Source organism: Phasianus colchicus, chromosome 16 (assembly GCF_987193195.1).
Source record: "Phasianus colchicus chromosome 16, bPhaCol1.hap1.1, whole genome shotgun sequence".
In the NCBI taxonomy this organism is placed as follows: domain Eukaryota; kingdom Metazoa; phylum Chordata; class Aves; order Galliformes; family Phasianidae; genus Phasianus; species Phasianus colchicus.
Window position 1 is genome coordinate 10,665,268 of NC_143451.1, and position 18,709 is coordinate 10,683,976.

General features: G+C 47.7%; 1 protein-coding gene across 2 annotated transcripts in view; it reads right to left on the minus strand.

Moving 5' to 3' along the window:
* Positions 1-18,709, minus strand: part of LMF1 (lipase maturation factor 1) — a 160,077-nt gene that overhangs the window by 87,299 nt on the left and 54,069 nt on the right. For both annotated transcript variants that reach the window (XM_031606895.2, XM_090151668.1), the window contains one exon: positions 10,465-10,530. In XM_031606895.2, coding sequence (XP_031462755.2) covers positions 10,465-10,530 — 66 coding nt within the window. The remainder of the gene's footprint in view (positions 1-10,464; positions 10,531-18,709) is intronic.

The following is an 18,709-nucleotide window of genomic DNA, read 5'->3' on the forward strand; positions in this document are numbered from 1 at the left end:
GAAGAAGAAGAATATGATCCTCGGAAAATATAGATAAGTCAGTTCATGAATACGTGTGAGATAAATGCTGTTCTGAATACAAACATTTCCACAATGCCTGCAGGAGCAACTACTCACTATCTGTGCCTTACCAAAGGAACTGCTCAGAGGTAAAAGCTTTTGCTGAGCACCTCGTGCAGCCAAACTGCTCACACTGCAGCATGATGTGACAGCATGGCTATGAGGAAGTTTTATTTCTTTGCCTCGATTTGTATGGATCCCACCTGAACACTGCATGGCTCAGCCCCAAAGCCCACAGAGCAGAGCAATTGGGGCAGCGCTGCAGTGGGAACAGTGGAATTTCATGGCTTCGACCAAATTAAAGCAGAGGAACAGTGGTTTCATTTGGTTTTAAATCACAGGCAAAAAGATCAATACTGCTTTTCTCTGTATTCTATTACAGAATTTGCTATTATTGCCCAGAGAGGTGGCAGTGCCCCACCCCTGCCCACACCCACAGCCAGCACCCATGGGGCGCTGAGCACTGATGGAGCTGTGGGTGTCCCTGCCCAGTGCAGGGAGTGGGACCAGATCGCTTTCAGAGGTCCCTTCCAACTCAAACCATTCTGTGCTCCTGTGATTATTTTGTCGCAGCACAAACGCATGGTAGAGAAGAAGATGGGGCTACTCTACATGTAAAAGAAAAGGGCAGTGACTTGAAATGCCTGAAAACATTGATCTTGTCACGATGTTAATAGAACGAGACACAAAGCAGTGTTTTCAGTGATCTGATGTGCTTTTAGGGTTGAAAGAGCTAATTCACATCGAGTTAGCCTCCCAGCTTTCATGTGTAATACATACCAAAAAGATAAGCAAATTACATTGCATTATATGTAATTACAGAAGCTCCTAATTACACGTCACAGTTTTAGGCAGCCCAGCACATGCCATGCTCTCCAGAACGGCAGTTCCCGAAGCAAACAGCAAATCAGCTTTTGCTTGCCACTGACTTGAAACTTTAACCTATAAATTAAATTAATAAGAGACAAAGGCTTCTTTTGTGCATTTGCAAGCCTGTAGGATTTTACAAATAATAGGACTGGAAAGTGATTTATACTCCAAGATTAAAGGTCAGTTTGGCACACACGACTCGGGAGCAGAACGCCGCGCATCGCTGCGAACTCGTTTGTGCTCCCTGCAGCCATGTGGGATTGCTGGGAGCAACTGAGAGCTGCGAGTGGGAAGAAATGCAGTGGGCAATTGGCTGGGGGTCTGCCAGCTCTGCAGTATGGAGGGAATCGTGTGTAAGAACTGCATCAGCCACTCGGCCCTCTGCATTGCTGACATCACCTGCGTGCTGCAGTTCCACACAAATTCAATGGGGAAAGATGGAAAACACAGAGCGTTGGATGGAAACAGCATCAATTCAAAGCAAATAGAAGATATGCAAATAGTTCAAGCCATTCTTTTTGCTGGTTTAAGTTCAGTTTGTGACATTCTGTCACCAGCTGCTCTTGTTCCTGGCCCAGTTGCTTCTGTGGAAATAAGACTTCAAGTGGAATTTAAAACTTCTGATGTATGCAATAATTAATATAGTATTAACCTGAGAACTAGAAGAGTTTCTTATGATTATTTTCACAAGAAAATCCTAGTAAGAGGCCAAAGACAGAGAAAGGACTAACAGGCCACCTGTGGGAACACGCAGCTTCTTTGGCAGAAGTGCCTGGTATTTTGCAGGACACAAACTCCATACTTCACTTACTACCTTCAGAGAGATTTCCTAGAATCACAGAATGGCCTGGGTTGGAAAGGACCACAATGATCACCCAGTTTCAACCCCCCTGCTATGTGCAGGGTCGCCAACCACCAGACCAGGCTGCCCAGAGCCACATCCAACCTGGCACTGAATGCCTCCAGGGATGGGGCATCCACAACCTCCTTGGGCAACCTGTTCCAGTGCCTCACCACCCCCTGTGTGAAAAACTTCCTCATTCCTTAAACGACAGAACACATCCAATGGTCACAGAAAGAGATGAAACCGTACCACGTGCTCATTAATCCCACAAAAACACAATCTGACCTCCAAAGAAGAAAGCATCAGTTTGTAAACAAACACCCTGTTTGTTTAAACTCTATCGGCAATCAAAAGCATGGACTTATTTTGCTTTCCCTGGAAGGCAGACGGCAGCGATGTGGGCTGGTTTTTTTTAGATAATTTAGTTGCACATTGGAGCACTGCACACACCATTCTGTAGTTGATATCATATGAAAACGCATGTGTTCAAATTTTTGATTTCACTTGGATTCTGGCCCTTAGAAAGCAAACATCAAAGAGAAGAGCTCTGAATTTTGGCTGACACCAAGCTTTTGCACCACCCCAGGGGTCTCAGCAGTAGGAGAACCAGAGTGGTGGTTGGCCCCATCTGAACATAGGAAGGTGGGGGTTGATGTGAAGCACAACTCCAGCGCAGGAGATGAGGATACACAGCACATCATGTCCACACGTGCCATAGAGGATGATAAAAAATCAAAATAATTATTGCCATAGCTTTCATCTATTTGAGGATGCGGAGATCGGGACACACGTGTTGAGCAGTTCCACGTTAACATTGGGGCTGGCACTGTTTGGAAGAGGTCAAGGAAGTAATCCTCATCCATAAAGCAAAAGAGAACAGGCACAATACTGGGAAAGGCTGGAAAGCTCCCAGACTGGCTCCTGTCTTGTTTCTGCCTTCCAGGTAGCACTGAAATTTGTCATCTTTCTTCTCTTTGCAGATTTCTTAAAACACACCATTAACTCACTGATAAATCCACAATGTAAGCAATTATCTGAGCACTCTCTCTGTTACCTGCAGAGCTGATAAACCTCATGGGCCTCAAACGTTGCATGAGCAGCAAGGAAAAAACCCCAGGAGGCAGCAGGAAGCACTGGGCTCCAGCACTCTTTGGGGGAGAAGTTGGCCAATGGGACGGATGCTATGCATGGGGAGGTCTGGTCAGGTGTATGCAAAGACCTTTATGGATTCATCTGATCAGGATGGAGAAAGACCAAACAGGTGGAGAGGGTAAGGAAGAAAGGGGAAAAAAAAAAAAAGAAAAGAGAAGAAAATATTGAAGGCAAACGATGAGGGTCCTGGGTGGTCTGTAAATGAGACTGAAACAGTGGGAATGTGTAATGAAGAGATGAAATCCAATAGTTGTACAGGAAGCTTTCACAGGGCTTAAAACAAATCCTTAAGAAAAACAGAAAAGAATCCAGGAAGAGGAATTGTATTACTGCTGAAAACAGTATTGGCATATCCCCAATGCATTCACAGTGCGTGACTGACAGCTCCGCACGAGTCCCGGCGGGGCAGGGGCTGATGTCTTCCTATGCCTCAAAACCCTCCAACGGCTCCCAGCAGAAATGCCCAGGAGGCATTTCCACTGAACTTTCACTCCTTTCTCCAATTTTGCTTTAATGCTATTGGAAATCGGCTGAAAGCTGTGGCAGCAGCGGGTGACCGCAATGACAGGTGCCACTGACCTGCTTTGCTCACACCGAACCAAAAACCCCAGAAACTTCTGACTTCATCTTCGGTTGCTTTAGTGTAGTTACTATTGGTGAAGAAACATGCACAGTGTTTTCAAAATGAATGGAAAAGATAAAGAAAATGTGCTGTGCTGCCCTCAGTAGCGGGGCTCTGCCTGGCGTCACTGCTGCACGCTCAGTCCAGCCCTAACATTTCTGCCATCAGAATCACAGAACAGTTGAAGCTGGAAGGGACCTCTGAATGCCATCTGGTCCAATTCCTTGCATGAGCAGCGACACCCACAGCTCCATCAGTGCTCAGAGCCCCATCCAGCCTGACTGTAGTTGTCTGCAGGGATGGGGCACCACCACCACTCTGCACACCCTGTGTCATTCCTCACCGTGCTTAGCAGCTTTTTCCTTACGTCCAATCTAAATCTCCCCTCTTTCAATTCAAAGCCATTTCCCATTGTCCTATTAGATTCCTCTCAAAGCTCCTCTGAAGGCTTCTCTCTCAGCACCTGCTTACGTCCCATTTCCATCAGCACTGTGTGGTTTCCTGAGCAGGCTGAGAGTGCAGAGCTGCAGCTCTGCCTTTTGTTTTGACAGCTCACTGAGCAGACACTCATCTGCACCTCTCCTAAACTCACTGTGGGGATCCTGGTCCCGATGGAGAGAAGAGCTGAGCTGATGCTGGCTTTCAGGGGGTTGAGAATCCACTCGCCATTCGTCTTTTATGTTGGCTGCTGGGGATAACACAAGGCAGAGTGTTGGTGTGGTGCGAGGCTCTGGAAGGCACTCCATGCCTGGAATAAAGCACAGCTTGCAGGTTTCCCCTACCAGCAGGGACAGCACTTTTGTTCTGCATTAACTCCCACGCCATTAATTACTCGGTTCTTCTGCAGCATCCTCAGACTGCAACAGACCTGTACGCCTTTTCACTTTTCAAAATACAACACAACTGGGAATACATGTCACTATTTATCAGTATGTCCCTCTCAATTTGCAGCTCTATGAGGAAGGCTTCACTTCTGTAAGCTCACCACTGCTTTGCAGTGTCCCTGAGCTCTGCTGCACTTCCAGAAGCGATCATTTGCAGCACAGCTCAGAGCCAGTGCTAAAGCTGGGCCCCCTCCCAAAGAGCTCAGCTCTACTTTGCAGCCCCTGAACCTCCCACCAGCACCCCTGAGCAGTGCAAAGCAAGCAAAATCAATCCTCCCCAGTGCTTCCACCCTGATGTTTGCCCACTGTTCTACTCTAAAAGCCATCAATCCCCCTCTTTTTAAGCAACCTCTATGTTTAACTGTTATCAGAACAACAGAGCTCAGCCCAAAGTTTGGGAGAACAAGTATTTCCAGCAAACTACATTCAAACACAGCTTACAGAGAGAACACCTGGGATTCATCTGAAAACCTGTCTCAGATAGAGACCTTCCCGCAGAGCCTGATACAAAATCCAGATACACTGTAATAAGCTTTTGATGTCGTGTTGACATTCATCTGCCAATACTATTGCTTCATGCACTTACCTTATGATGGATCTTGTTACTTAATTGATCGCAGGCAAGGTCAAGAATTAGCCCTTCTTCCACTGACATCATGCAAATCACCAAAACCCAGAAGAAAGCACCTAATCCTCAGCTTCAGACCCACGCTAAGTGGCCCTTCAATACGTGTGAAGAGGCACAACTGGTTTTTCAATTATGCCTCAGAAAAGGTCATTTTTCAAAACTTATGACCAAATGGAACAAAAAAAGAGCTGCACAGAAGTGTGCTTTTCCTTCTGGTATCGGCTGCCTCAGTGCAGAGAACAGTTTGTTTTTGCAACTGGAGATGAACACAACCTGCACCGTAATCCACCCCGGGCAGAACCACATGTCCCTCTCTCTGCTGAAGACTCAACAATGGCTTTGGCTTCTGCAGGACAACTGCTTTCACCGCTTAAATCACAGAAACCCATCTGCTGGAACACAGGTTTTTACCATTTCAAGCAACGACGGGCTGTGTGCAGCCCCAGGACCCACGGCACACCCACCAGCTCCACGGCTCTTCTCCAGCCCTCCCCTTGCGAACCCTCCGTGTTTGGGCCAACTCTGCAGCAGTAAGGTTCATATTGGATGAGAAAAAGATTAAAACAAACTAAAAAAGCACTAAAACTTTTGGGTGGGGTGCACAGGCTGAGGGCCGGTGTGGAAAAGCAGCGCCCACGCAGCGATGCAGAGCCGCCTGGCAGCACTGCGTGTCACACGATCACTAAACATCCCGAGCTGGAAGGAACCTGTAAGGATCACTGAGTCGTTTTGTGCCTATTTTGTTCTGTGTTAGTGAAGCTGATAGCCTGGGCTATTCTGATTACAGACCCATTTAATTTCAAGTTGGTAATCTGACAGTAAATTTCAGTTCAAAGCAAGTATTCATAAATCCGAACTAAAATTGATTTCAAAAAGACTTCGTATTCTTAAGGTACAGAGCATACAGCATTTACTTGCAGCCCTCCAGGCTGAGAGGTGAGGATATGCTGTCAGGGGCATTACTGGATCTATATTCCTCATGGCATTTCTACTGAGTAAACTGGGAAATAGTTCATATCACAGAACCCACAATTCTATGAGCTTGCATCTCTACCAGCCTATGATTCTAAGACACAAACTATTTTCTTGTTGATAGTAATTTGTTGACAGCGTTTCCCCTTTGTTTCACAATAGCTGAGAAAAAAAGCTAGATTAAAGTCTAACAAGGTCCAATACACTGAAGAGAAGGGAGCAAAGAAATCAGGAGGCGTTTAAAGAACAGCTCCAGCCTCCTTGCTTCTCACCCTTATCAGCACAGCTATCAGTCAGCAGCCCTGTAATTAGGCACAAAAGACACTGTGCTCCAGAGAGCTTCTCTAGGAACTGGAGAGCTGCTGGGAGCTGCAGCCCTGACTGACAGCCTCCATTTAAGAAAAACAGTTCCAGAGTAATTAGCAATAATTTGTACAAATCAGAAGAAGTGACCTTTGTGTGCACAACGTCTTACACAAAGAACAAAGCTCTACTGCAGCAGCACTGACAGAGTCAGGAGAACTGACGTGCACCTTTGGTTGGGATTGAGCAGCTCAGCACATTCCTTGGGAGGGTTCTGCATGGGGGTACCCTGAGCACCCCCAGAGTGGGAAGGAAATCCTGGATCTCACTCCCAGTGCTGGCAAAGGCTTTCCTGATTTAGGGGTGTTTTACTTATTTAATTTTTTATTCATCCATCTCACCTTGAGGACCCTTCCAACCCATACCATCCCATGATCTCTGTCTCAGTGGAAGGTCTGCTTGCTTGCATGACGCTGCGAAACTCTTCGATAAAAGGTGCTCCCTTCAAAACTCCACTTAAAACAAATTCTTTGCATTAAAAGAAATAAAACAAGTTGCTCCAGCTGGGCACAGAGAGGTTCCCTGCCCGCTGTGTACCAGGGCTGGCACCTGCTCAGAGAGAGCTACCCTGGGACACATGTAAGCACCCCGTGGGGTTATGGCACAGAGCAGAAAGGAGGAGGTGATGAAGGCGGCCGCCCAGCGGGGCTCCCTGCTCCCTGTGCAGCTGCTCCAGCAGCTGTTCTCACCAGTTGGTGGCTGGGTTTTACGAGATATCTGTCTGTAATTAAAAAGCAACAATACTTTGGCAGCCACCATAAAACACATTGCAGGTTGCATCCCGCAGCATGTTGTTCCATGCTGGTACGGGGAGATGCGATGGATGCAACCATGTAGGACTTCACCATTTCTAAAACCCAAACATTTTCTCCTTAGCCACTCTGCCAAGACCACTGCCAGCATCCCAAACCACGGCTCCATTTGGTTGCAAGTCAGAAATGCTCATCTCCTGCCTTTGCCACTCAAACCTCCCTGTGAACAGACATGTGGCTGCAAGGTGCTCGGTGCTGTGAGCGTGTTAGGGAGCTGCAGGTCTGGAAGGAGGTCCTAAACGCAGGGCTGGCATTGAGGGTTTTCTCCATTTGGAATATGTTAAGGCATTGTGCTTGTGCCAGCAAGGCAGCACATCCAGAATGAGGGCAGGGAGGGCCAGAGAAAGCCTGATGGGGAGGGAGGGAGGGAGGGAGTGAGAAGCTGTGAGAGCAGGTCACTGCTCCCCTTGCTGGTACCTACCCAGGCTGGAAGCTGCTCCAGTCCATGCCCAGGCAATACCCTGCAAGCTGCAGAAGCACCTGCAGCAGCCCAAAGCCTCCTGTAGCTGCAGGCTGCTGCTGGGCTCTTTACTGAGGGCTTCTCTGCGGTGGGATCTGTGCCATGTGCTCCTGTGGAAGCAGAAATCGAGCTGCATTCTGCAAACCGCTGCACATGCATTTGTAAACCATTGTGTACATAGCAGAGAAACGCTTAATGATGACAAACAGACCTACAAACCAGAGGCAGCTTCCCTCTGTGTCAGCAGCAGCATGAACAGGTCCCAACTGTGCAAAAGCCTCCTGCAACCAGGACTTCTTAGAGGATAAACAGCCCTCTAACCACAGCCAGCAGTGGAACAGCTGCAAAGCCAAGGAATGAGAAGTAGAACCCAATGAATGTCAGAGCCCAGACCCCCCCCAGCACCTCCCAGCCCTGCACACAATTGCAGGTAGCAAGGCAGCACCACCTGAACTTCTCTCCATCAGCATCTGTCTCCATGCTGCAGCACACGGACTCCTCAGGGATCCAAGGGGTGTTGCATTGGTAGGAAAATACCTTTCCTATGTAAACCATGCGTTCTGCCATTTCCCTCTCCAAACTCCACAGCGTCACAGATCGTAAGCCCTCAACACAGAGAGGCTTCATTTGGGGAACAGATCTCCATAAAGGTTTGGAGTAAGGCCCCACACATCAGAAAAGAAAAAGGGAGGAAAATTACATTCTGTTTAATTACCCGAGTCGTAACAATTTTTAACTATTTTACGCACGACTCCTGACACAAGTGGAAATGTTATTTTCCACAACCATGGCTGCTGGTCCTACTGCAAATAAATAGTGTGGGGTGCGCTCAGCACGCGGGAGATGGAGGCCATGTGTTCTCATTAATTCTCTTGGCAGAGGAGCACATGTAGGTTTTGGACTGCAATTCCGGGCTGGAACACGAGAGCTGGGGTGGCCAACATACATCACACAGACTCCATTTGGCCCAGCTCCATTAGGGCTGATCCAATACCCAGTTTTATCATCCTAATGATAAGCAGATTTGCAGCTGCCTCCTCCTCTTGTAGAGGTATCTTCAAGCCTCACCCTCAACTTCCTCTCACTGACTGGTTGGATTTTGGGGACCTGCACTGTAACACATCCCTGTGAATTGCTTTTTCCCTGCCACGCATCCACTCTTGTCCTCAACTAATTCATATGGCTGCACTCAGGAAGATGGGCAAAGGTCAGGCTATTGTAAGCCACCAACTATAGGGAAACTTTACCAGGACCAGGGACAGATTATATGGACTTCTGAGGACTTCAATGAGCCCCAAATTATTGGGACTTCCTTCTCCACCTACTGAGCCCAAGGTCACCAAAGTATTTCCACCCTGCACTGTGACAACAGGGCATGCAGAGGACTCAGCTCAACAGGTGAATCTATAGCACTGGTAGAAGAATGCTGGCCTCTTTCAATTTCCCTTTATTACAGCTTCTTTGGTGTGGATTAAAATAATTAATATTGATAATGTGATCTGCCCCCTGTTCACAATTACTTCAGCGGGGATCCTGCCTTATGGGTAGGATGGGAATGGTCTTCATTAGCCTTCTAGGTTACAGAACTGATTCTGGTTTTCATTTGAAGTCTTGGGGATTACACAGGCTGGCTGCTGCAGGATGGGGCACTGGTACCTGGCAAAAACGATAGAATTTTTCCTGTTTTAGAAAGAGGAATCCTGATCCTGTAACAGGATTGGTAACTCGGTCCCCAGCACTCAAACACAATTCTTATCACACAATTGTGGAAAGGGAGATGCTGTATGAGCATCCCCATGGCTGCTGCTCAGTGCCTCCCCTGCAAAAAGCCATCCATAGGCAACACCTTGGAACATGTTCTGCAGGTCAGGGAAGTCAGAATCCATCAGATTTAATTGGAAAGGGAAAATGGTTTCCAGACGTGATGATGGTCCACTGAGGACATCACCCCAAAGGTCCATCCCTGGGGACAAACACAGCACAGAACCCACATCAGAGATCAGGGCTGATCACTGCAGCTCTGTGCACAGATATGGAGTGCTCCCTGCTTCTCATATGGGCACAGAGCACAGATCCCCAGCACTGTGACTCAGTGGCTCCAGTGCTAACCTGCAGAAGGCACTGTCCCTCACAGTACTGCTTATTTCATAGAGAGCCACGATTTCCTCAGGAGAGAGTCCCTGTACACAGCAATTTCTTACCTTTTGATCTCTGTTTCTACAAAATGCAATTGCAAAACTATAGGTAAAAGCAGAGAGGAAGCTGAGCTCCCTCTCCCTAAAAATCAAAGAACAGAGCCAGAATACAAACCGCAGTTTATAATCAGAACGTAACGCAATCACTGGAACAGATGTCAGAAAGATAAAGCTGCATAATTCTGAATTGCCAACGATCAGTGCTCAGCATCTTGGATAGCACTGAGATGCTCGATTTCTGTCTGCATATGTCTGAGTTTTGGAATAAAGTAAAATGTTGGCAGAAAGCACACAGCACAATGCTACGGGAAAGTCCTTTCTGTTCCTCCCTTTCCCTGCTTTTACAAAGGGAGTTCTCTGTGCAGTTCACATTTATCCCTCAGAGTCCATGGCAGTGGGGGAGGACAGAAATTGCTCTCTGAGGACTGCTGCTGGGAAAAGCAGCATCACTGAGCTGGCACATGAATGCTGACAGCATGGCTATAGGCTGAAGGCAACAATAAAAGAAGACCAACATGGAGAACTGCCTGCTAGTAGAGAAAAGACTACAGAAAAATCCACCAAACCAAAGAAAAAACAGTTTTAAAGTGCAGATTGCTCACCTCATAGTGATAATTCATGCAAGTTAAGTCTCTCCAGCAGTGATCCCCTCGAATTTTAATCAATCCCTGGAAAAACACACACAAAAAAAATAGCATTAGGAATATTTTATTTGATCTTGCATGCCAAATTATTATCTCTAGATGTCAGCATCTCTGGTTACAGCACAGGGACAGCACTACCAGTACCAGATGGAAGTGCAGGGCTGGAAGAGACATCACCCTGGAAATTCATGACACATCTGTACCCAGAGCCCAGACGTCGTCCCTCAGAGGACAACACAGGAGAGGGCTCTGAGCAAATGCTCCTTTTGCTGCCACATGGCTTCTGATGGTACCTGCACAGCAGGAGGGCTGCTTGGCGCACAGCTTGCCAGGGAAATTGAAAGCTTTCATTTCCAAACTTACCCCCCCCCAAGGAGCAAAGCAGGAGGTGCTCAGGACCTCACTGATGGATGACAACAGGGTTGGGCAGTAGGGCTGGAGGAGCACCCCAAGAGCTGGCCTCAGCCCTAAGAGTGCATGGTGGAGCGAGGAGCCCACTCCCAAAAATTTCTGTTGCCCATCTCCAGCCATTTGCCTGTTCTATGGTAAAACCTTTAGGATAAGGAAGAACTGTGGCCAGGAAAGGTCTGAGAACTGGGCTCTGACACTGCTCTGAAACAGAGTGAAAAATCACCTGCAAACCTACATATGGTTGTTTTTGTGACTTTAAAATCCACACCCAATTCTCTCCCTCTTTAAAGTACTCCTGTAGGAGAGGGGATGCTGGCAGAGGACCACGCAGCTTCAGCAGCCACCCGAGCCCCGAGCTGGATGCAGAGATGCAATCAAAGTAATTAGAGAAACAAAAGAGGAGAAGGGGAAGGAAGCTGACAGATCTAAACACAGATGAATGTGCTAATGACAGGTCTGCCCTACCTCGGGTTAGAGGTTGGCAGTGAAATTAGCAGGTAGCAGAGGCTGTGCGCACTGATATTTCAAGGCAACAGGAGGGTGACATTTCCAAACCAGTGCGTCCATTCCAGGGCTGGCAGCAATATTGGGATTAAATTTCTTTGCCTCGGTGATGAGGACTAAAAAGGAATCAGTCGGCCACGGCAGGAAGGACACCTGGGCAGGGATGAGCAGGAAGCCCTGCAATCAGCCCGTGCCAGCCCCGAGCTATGCGGGCTTTGATGTACAGCTAAAGGTCTCTGATTAGGATCACAATATCCCAAATTGAGGAAAGCTTCGCTAGTCAAAAGACTGAACCAGCTCTATCATCTGCATACAATCAGGGGCTATTTGCCTACCTCTGACATTGCCCCTAATTGTAATGTTCCTGGCCTTCTTTAGCAGAAAAATCTGCTGAGTTTCTGCAAGGACCCAATGCTACCCTTGTTCCTTTTTCTTTTTTATTCCTTTTCCTGACAGCCCAGAGGTCACAGTGCTGTGGTACACCCTGGCTGTGCAGATTCATCCAAATTCCATAAAACTCATCACTCGCAGCACTGAACTGTTTAGCAGAGCTCAACAAAATCCCAAAGTTCGGGGAGTTAAGGACCCCCAGCAACTGCCCAGAGCTCTTCAATAAAATTCCACAAATACCCCCAAATCCTGAAGCGAGACAGTGAGAAATCTTCCTTAACTTCTGTAGGCTCTGCCATGAGCAGATCACTTTATGTTTTGCATTCTGTCCCAAACACGTACCATCAGATGATGTAAATTAGTTGGACCTCGGACTTAACCCAGTGCTGACTTCCTGAACCAAACAAGATGCACAGGAATAGCTACAAGATTATTGGACACAAACTAACAGGAAATCTGCACCTCTCCTGGTCTGAGCCTCACAGCAGATGATGCTTCGACGCGTGTCGCTGTGAATGAAGTGACCCCACTGCTTTCAGCAGAGCTACTCACAGCCTGAAGTTGTATCTGGTGCTTGGATTGAGCAGATTTTGCCCATCTGCTGCTGCACTTTTTTTTTTTTTTCCCCTCCATTTCTCCCCTTTTCCAAAAATGAAGTATTTTTCACATTAATGTTAATTGCAGAGGAGAGTAAACAGGAATCATCATGGATCCCAGCAACTTCTATCATGTCATTTTTAACCAGGAATGGGGCTGGGGAACCCAGCAGATGCCTCAGCTACAGCAGCATGTCTCATGGAGCAGAACAACAGCCCTACGGCCAACTGCATGCAGAGCAGCCCTGCAAGACCCAGAAAGTGCAAGCTAGATAGCATCATCCCTAAGAACCCTCACAACAGGGAGGTGGTGAGGTCACCATCTCTGGAAGTGTTTGAGAACCATGGAGATGTGGCGCTGAAGGCCATGGCTGGTGGGCACGGTAGGATGGGTTGGACTTATTTGAGAAGTCTTTTCCAACTTTAGAGACTCTGTGAGCCTATGAAACCGTCAGTGACGAGAAAAACACCTCCTGAGAGGTAACTGCTGCCAATGCTACAGAGCAAAGCAATGCGTTTGCAACCAGGGAAAAAGAGCAGAGGGTATAACAATGAGAGATGCAGCAATGGAACAGCCCCTCTAGCACCACCACCAAATAGCCAAGCGGAGCTGGTCCAGAAGGCACAGCTGAAAGCATGGTATGTCATACTAGAGGGGAGCTGCAGGATGGGAGAGCAGGCTGGGGGCTGCCCTGGTAGCGAGGGCTGCATTTCCCCTCATTCCTGCTCCAGGGCAGGACAGGCTCCTGGCAGCAGCAGCTGCTCCAGCCCCCCCGGACCTGCTGTGCTCACTCAGCCCCTGGGATTGTTTCTAGAGTTACAGGATGCAGTGATAGCATCGGGCAGGATGCGCTGCAGCCGACAGCGCTGTCAGGGCAGAAAGGACGCAAAGAAAGGCTCTGTGCAGGGAGTGAAGGACAGCTATCTCAATGACCTTCCCCTGCCTTGTGAGAGTTCTTACCACGCTCTATTATTCTGCTTAGATAATTAAAGCAAGGATAAAAGAGAAAAAGGTTGTAATAAAACTCAAAATCTCTCTTGCAATGAGTCACGAAGGGAATTAATCACGTTTTGTTTACTACAAAGCTATCAAGCAGGAAAATCACTTCAAGCTCTTAACATCAAACTGCTTTCAGCACAGAACGCTCCCGCTTCCACGATAATGGGGCACTTCAGGTCCTCCTCACACCGCTGCTGTTCCCAGATCCCACTCTGGTTCTCCAGTGGCTGAAGGAACCCCGGACCACTGAACAGAGTGCATCACTGGGTACAGATGCCCGAGCTCAGACATCCCCCACCTCGTGCTCAGGTGGAACCCAGTGGTTCACACCCTGCCCCAATGATGTGGCTTCCGCCGATGGTTTTTTTTTTTTTTGATGTTTGTTCACGTTCTTCTGAAGATACAACCAACCCATTAATTGCCATCTTGCATCCCTGTAACCAACCCGAGGTTCAGCCTCACATCACACAGAGATGGGACGCGTGCAGAAAGGCTGCACAGCCCGAGATCTCACTGCAGGGCAGATGGAGTGACGTGAAATAAAGGAAACGGGTCCTTAAAAATAGAAAGCATAATGGGGTTTGTCTTCTAATTTAAATACCAACAAAGCAGGTAGATGAAAACACACAGGAGCTGGCAAGAGGGTGAAGTAGGGCAAGGGAAGCTCATGTTTTGCATCCACTGTGCTGGAGAGGATGCTGGCACTGCCAGCACTTCAGTCTATGGGGCATACAGAACACAGACACCAAAAGAACCTCAGGATGGAACCATCCATCCACCACAGCCTCTTTCAAAACGCACTAAGAGCTCAAACTGTCTAATTCCTTCTGTGCAAAAGCTGCCAGGATACGCACACAACACCAAGTGAGGCAATGTCTGCAGGGGTTGGGGGCTACTTACTTACGTAATGCAGCGAGAATAAATAAGTGGCCCTGGGGCATGCAGGCAGCACAGAGCCTCTGCACACCCATCAGCCCACAAAGCTGCTGTGCCTGCCTGTGTCCTGCAACACACTGGGGCACAGCAAGCAGTGGGGACTGCACACAGCCCAACAGCACAACCACTGCCAACACACTGATAACTGCTTCAGCCTCAGACAGCAGCATCCAGAGAAGCACAGGAGAAAAGTGGAATAAAAGGATGCCTGAGGTCTCTGTGAGCTCAGGCGGCAAAGGAGGAGGGAGAAGGAGATGGGGATCCTCACATCTGCCAGCGTCTCCCAGCCGCTGGATTGCTTTCAGCCTGCTAACAATTTTCCCAAGCCATTCTCAAGATTTCTATGTATGAACCGGCCTAAACTCCACAGCTGCAGCAGATTATGCTGCCATAATGCAGATCAAAGTACAGGGAAAAAGCCCTGTCCCTCACTCACAGACAGGCAGGGGCTTGTGCATCTCTGATGTACCTCAACTGTCCTGTGTTAGGGCAGGGACCAGGAGGAAAAGGAACCTGAGGGCACAGGCAGCATAAGGGCGCACCAGCACTGGGAGAACCCCCTATGATACCTCCTATCATTTGGACCCAGACTGAAAGCATCACACATGGAGCGTCTGGGGCAGGCACTAAGCCGAGTTTGGGATCCCACTGCAGACCCCACCCCTTCAGCTGCCACCTGTAAGCAAAAGAAAAGGAAAAAAGGGAAGTGGCCCTTCCTCAGCTCAGTGCAGCCCAAAGCATTCAGCTTCTAAAGCCCATGGTTGAGATTGAGCCCCACAGATCAGTCAGATTGGGGTGGGAGCTGAATTAGGAACAAGCCTCGTGTCTCAGTGCATTAAGGCACATTGGAGGCAATGCCTGTGACAAAGACCAGGACTTTAACAAAGGGTTTCTCCAGCACTTGGAGGCCATTTTTTGAGAGCAGGATCTGTCCAACACCCTCAAGGTACAAGAAAATTTATTTAGACAGCTCAGTAGCCTCAAACCCTTCTTGGCTGTATCTATCCCATTAACCTAAGAGCAATCTCAGACCTTGTTTTTTATTTGTTTGTTTTTTAAATAAAAATGAGGAAAAACTCTTATGGCATACCAGCTCCACCAAAGCCAAATTCAGCATCACGTCCCCTTCTATCCTCCCAGCTTTAATTTTCCCCCACGCTGTTCCAGCATCCCCAGATACCACATATATTTTGACACAGCACAAGCACTGACCCATTAGCTCTGCACTAATTACTTGTGGCTGGAGCCATCCATGCTCACAGGCAGGCACTAAGCAGAGTAGTTCCTTGCACAGCCTCTGTTAACCCCTGACAAGACAGTCCTGTGTGTGGGCTGAATTATTCTGAAATAAATAAAGATTTTCCTTTCAAGCTGACACACTTAGAAGTTCCCACATTTTGCTAGCAGAGCTTTATCTAAAAACTTGAATTTCTGCACCTATTTTGACATGGGATGGGAACCTAGTGGGGAAGAAGTAATGATTTCCAAAACATTTTTGAGTTTTCCCATCGGATTAAATAAAAAGGGGTACGTTGTGCTGGAGGGCAGGGACACAGCGTTCAAAGCTGCCTTGCTTTCCCCAGTGCTGGAGGTGAATGCACGCTCACCAACAGCCCCAGCACAGGAGGACACCCGCAGAAACACTGCTCTGTTTGCACACTGGGGGTGGGTGCAGGCACTTTCAAAGCCCTCTGTATCAGAAGAGAAAGGTATTTCAGTGATACAAATTAAATAGAAGCCAAAGGGAAGGAAACAGGTGGTGAACTGAACCAGCAATTGCCCTTTCGGCCCTGTGGCCTTGCTTTCAATCCAGTTCTAACTAGAATTATTAAATTCATACCAATGGGACGGGGCTGCACAGCCCCTCTGAGCAGCAGCAAGGCCCAGGAAGGGGGAGCTGAGATCCCATCGCTGATTTACTGCGCAGCCGCAGCACCTGCCCCTACCACAGCCCTGGCTGTGCAATCCAGGTGCATCACATCTTGAAGGAAAACTGCATTTAAGACTTCTTATTATTACTACTTACATTAATAGTATCAAATGAAATGCCTTTTTATTATTATTATTATTATTTATGGCTTTAATCACCAGAATCATCACCCTGCTGTCCTGTCCCATCCCTGCACAAACCCACAGTCAGGCTGGACGGGGCTCTGAGCACTGATGGAGCTGCTGGTGTCCCTGCAGGGAGTGGGACCTGATGGCCTTTAGAGCTCTCTCCCAACTCACACCACTCTTTGATTCTATAATAATAGAAAAAACATCTTGCCCAAGAAATTCTTAGCAGAACCCATGTTGAATAAATCCATGCTGGTGCCAGCCTGATGCAGGACTTGGACTGACCAGCATAACATCTACCTGGTTCAGTGCATGAAAGTCAATAAGCCTCCTGTAAACTGTAACCTTGTTATTTATGACCAGTACACTATTTCAGACCCAATGCATTCTATAGACCCCATCTGTGTGGATGGTCGAACACATTTGCTAAGTTTGCCAACTGGCAGCCAGGGCACTTTGGGAGTGGAAATCCAAATCAGCACACTTTGCTCCCAACGCATCAATTCCAGTCTCACTTCATTGAACACTTCACACACCTCTTCTTATTCCCCATCACCGGCAGAATACACAACAAAAAGGATTTCTGAGGAAATTAAGCCATAGAGAAGAAGTTTACCAACAGTTTTCCCACCCATTACAAGCAAGGCTGCTGCCCACCTCGCAGCAGGCTCTGCTGGTCAAATTGGACAGCTTCTGAAGGAGCAGAACACGACACAGATAGAGGAGTGATCCCATCTGCCCTTCTCTTCCCCCACTTGCAGACATAATCGACACAAACTCCACATTACCACCAACATGGGACGTGCACACAACCGTGCAGTGCATCCCTCAGCAGCATGTGGCTCCCTGCTCCCTCCTGCATTCACTCTTTCAATCCTCCTCCTAACGAGCCGATCCTCTCCTAATTAAACGCACCAGGCAATGGATGCTTTGCACAGCTCCGTGCTGCACGGCTGCCTTTGAGCACTGGGCTCTTCGGCAGTGCCAGGACAGATGCCAGCAACAACAGGCAGCCCCTTCCATCCCATAACCCACCCCACAGACAGCTCTGCCCTGCTGCACCCCTCTCCGGCTGCTGCACTTTGGTGATTCAAAATGAAAAAAAAAGCTGAAATAATTAAAATGTCATTCAAGCACTAAGCCGATATGAGTCACTGTTACAAAAAATATTTTAAAAATTCTTTCAGGAGTGGGGGATAATTATATTCCTCCCTATCTATTGATTTTTTCTCTACAATGCAGATGTCAGATTTTCCACGGTTTTTTTCCTTTTTTTCTTTTTTTTTTTCCCCCCCTTTTTTCCCTGGAGTGAGTGTCAATGAGGAACAAAGCGCTCTTTGAGACTTTTTCAGCCCAAAATTAATTCTGAAAAAAAAAAAAATAAAAAAAATGGTACAGACAGACCAATAGCACGGCAAGAGAAAGAGCCTGGTGACTGCAGCTATGTCTGCAACCCCTGCATTGATGCGGCGGGGAATGGGGCACCAGAGTTATAAATTTAGAGTCCACCCAAAGACCTCCATTCTGTGACTTCACGATTCAAATGCCGGCTGAAAAAGGAAAATATCTCAGAGGACGACCCTCAGTTCTGGGATTTTAGTTTTTCTTGCAATATTGATTGCTCCCAGAGAAAATCCAGTAGAGCACCTCACATCTCACACAACTGCCCACCAACCCATGCTCCATCCTACCCACAGATAACGTGGCTTCCACTTCTTTGAAATCCAAATCTATACAAACCCATTTTGAAGACAAACCAGTTGTAATTTAGACCCCAAACTTACGGAAGAAGAAGAGACGTTCCAAAGCCAATGCCTCAAAGCAACTCTGCTCCATGGCAGACACAGCTCTCCATCTCGGGATCCGACACGAGAGCACTGCACGCCTGCTGAGATTTTGCTCTGCATACAGAGCCCCTTCTTTGCTTTTAGAAATGCCACACACCGAGGATGTGACACAGGTATTAGGCTTTTAGGAAACCCTCTTCTACAACTCTGAGAACAGCAAGGTAAAGGCTCTGAAAAGAGCTGGTAGCTGATGCTCCTACCAACCTCTCCTTAAATTAGCAGCTGGTCATTCAAATCCCTCCTGTTTCTTCCATGCAAGGAGAGAAACAACGGGCTGGAACAGCACTTCCTTAGCCAGAGAATGACAAGCATGTGCTCCTCAGGTGGCACTGGTGTTTATAGCTTTGCTCTGCCAGCACCACTGAGGTTAGAGGTGATGGACTTCCCAACATCAGCAAGCTACTACAGGACAGGGCTCCACATTTAGAATCACAGAACCATTATGGCTGGAAAACTCTCAG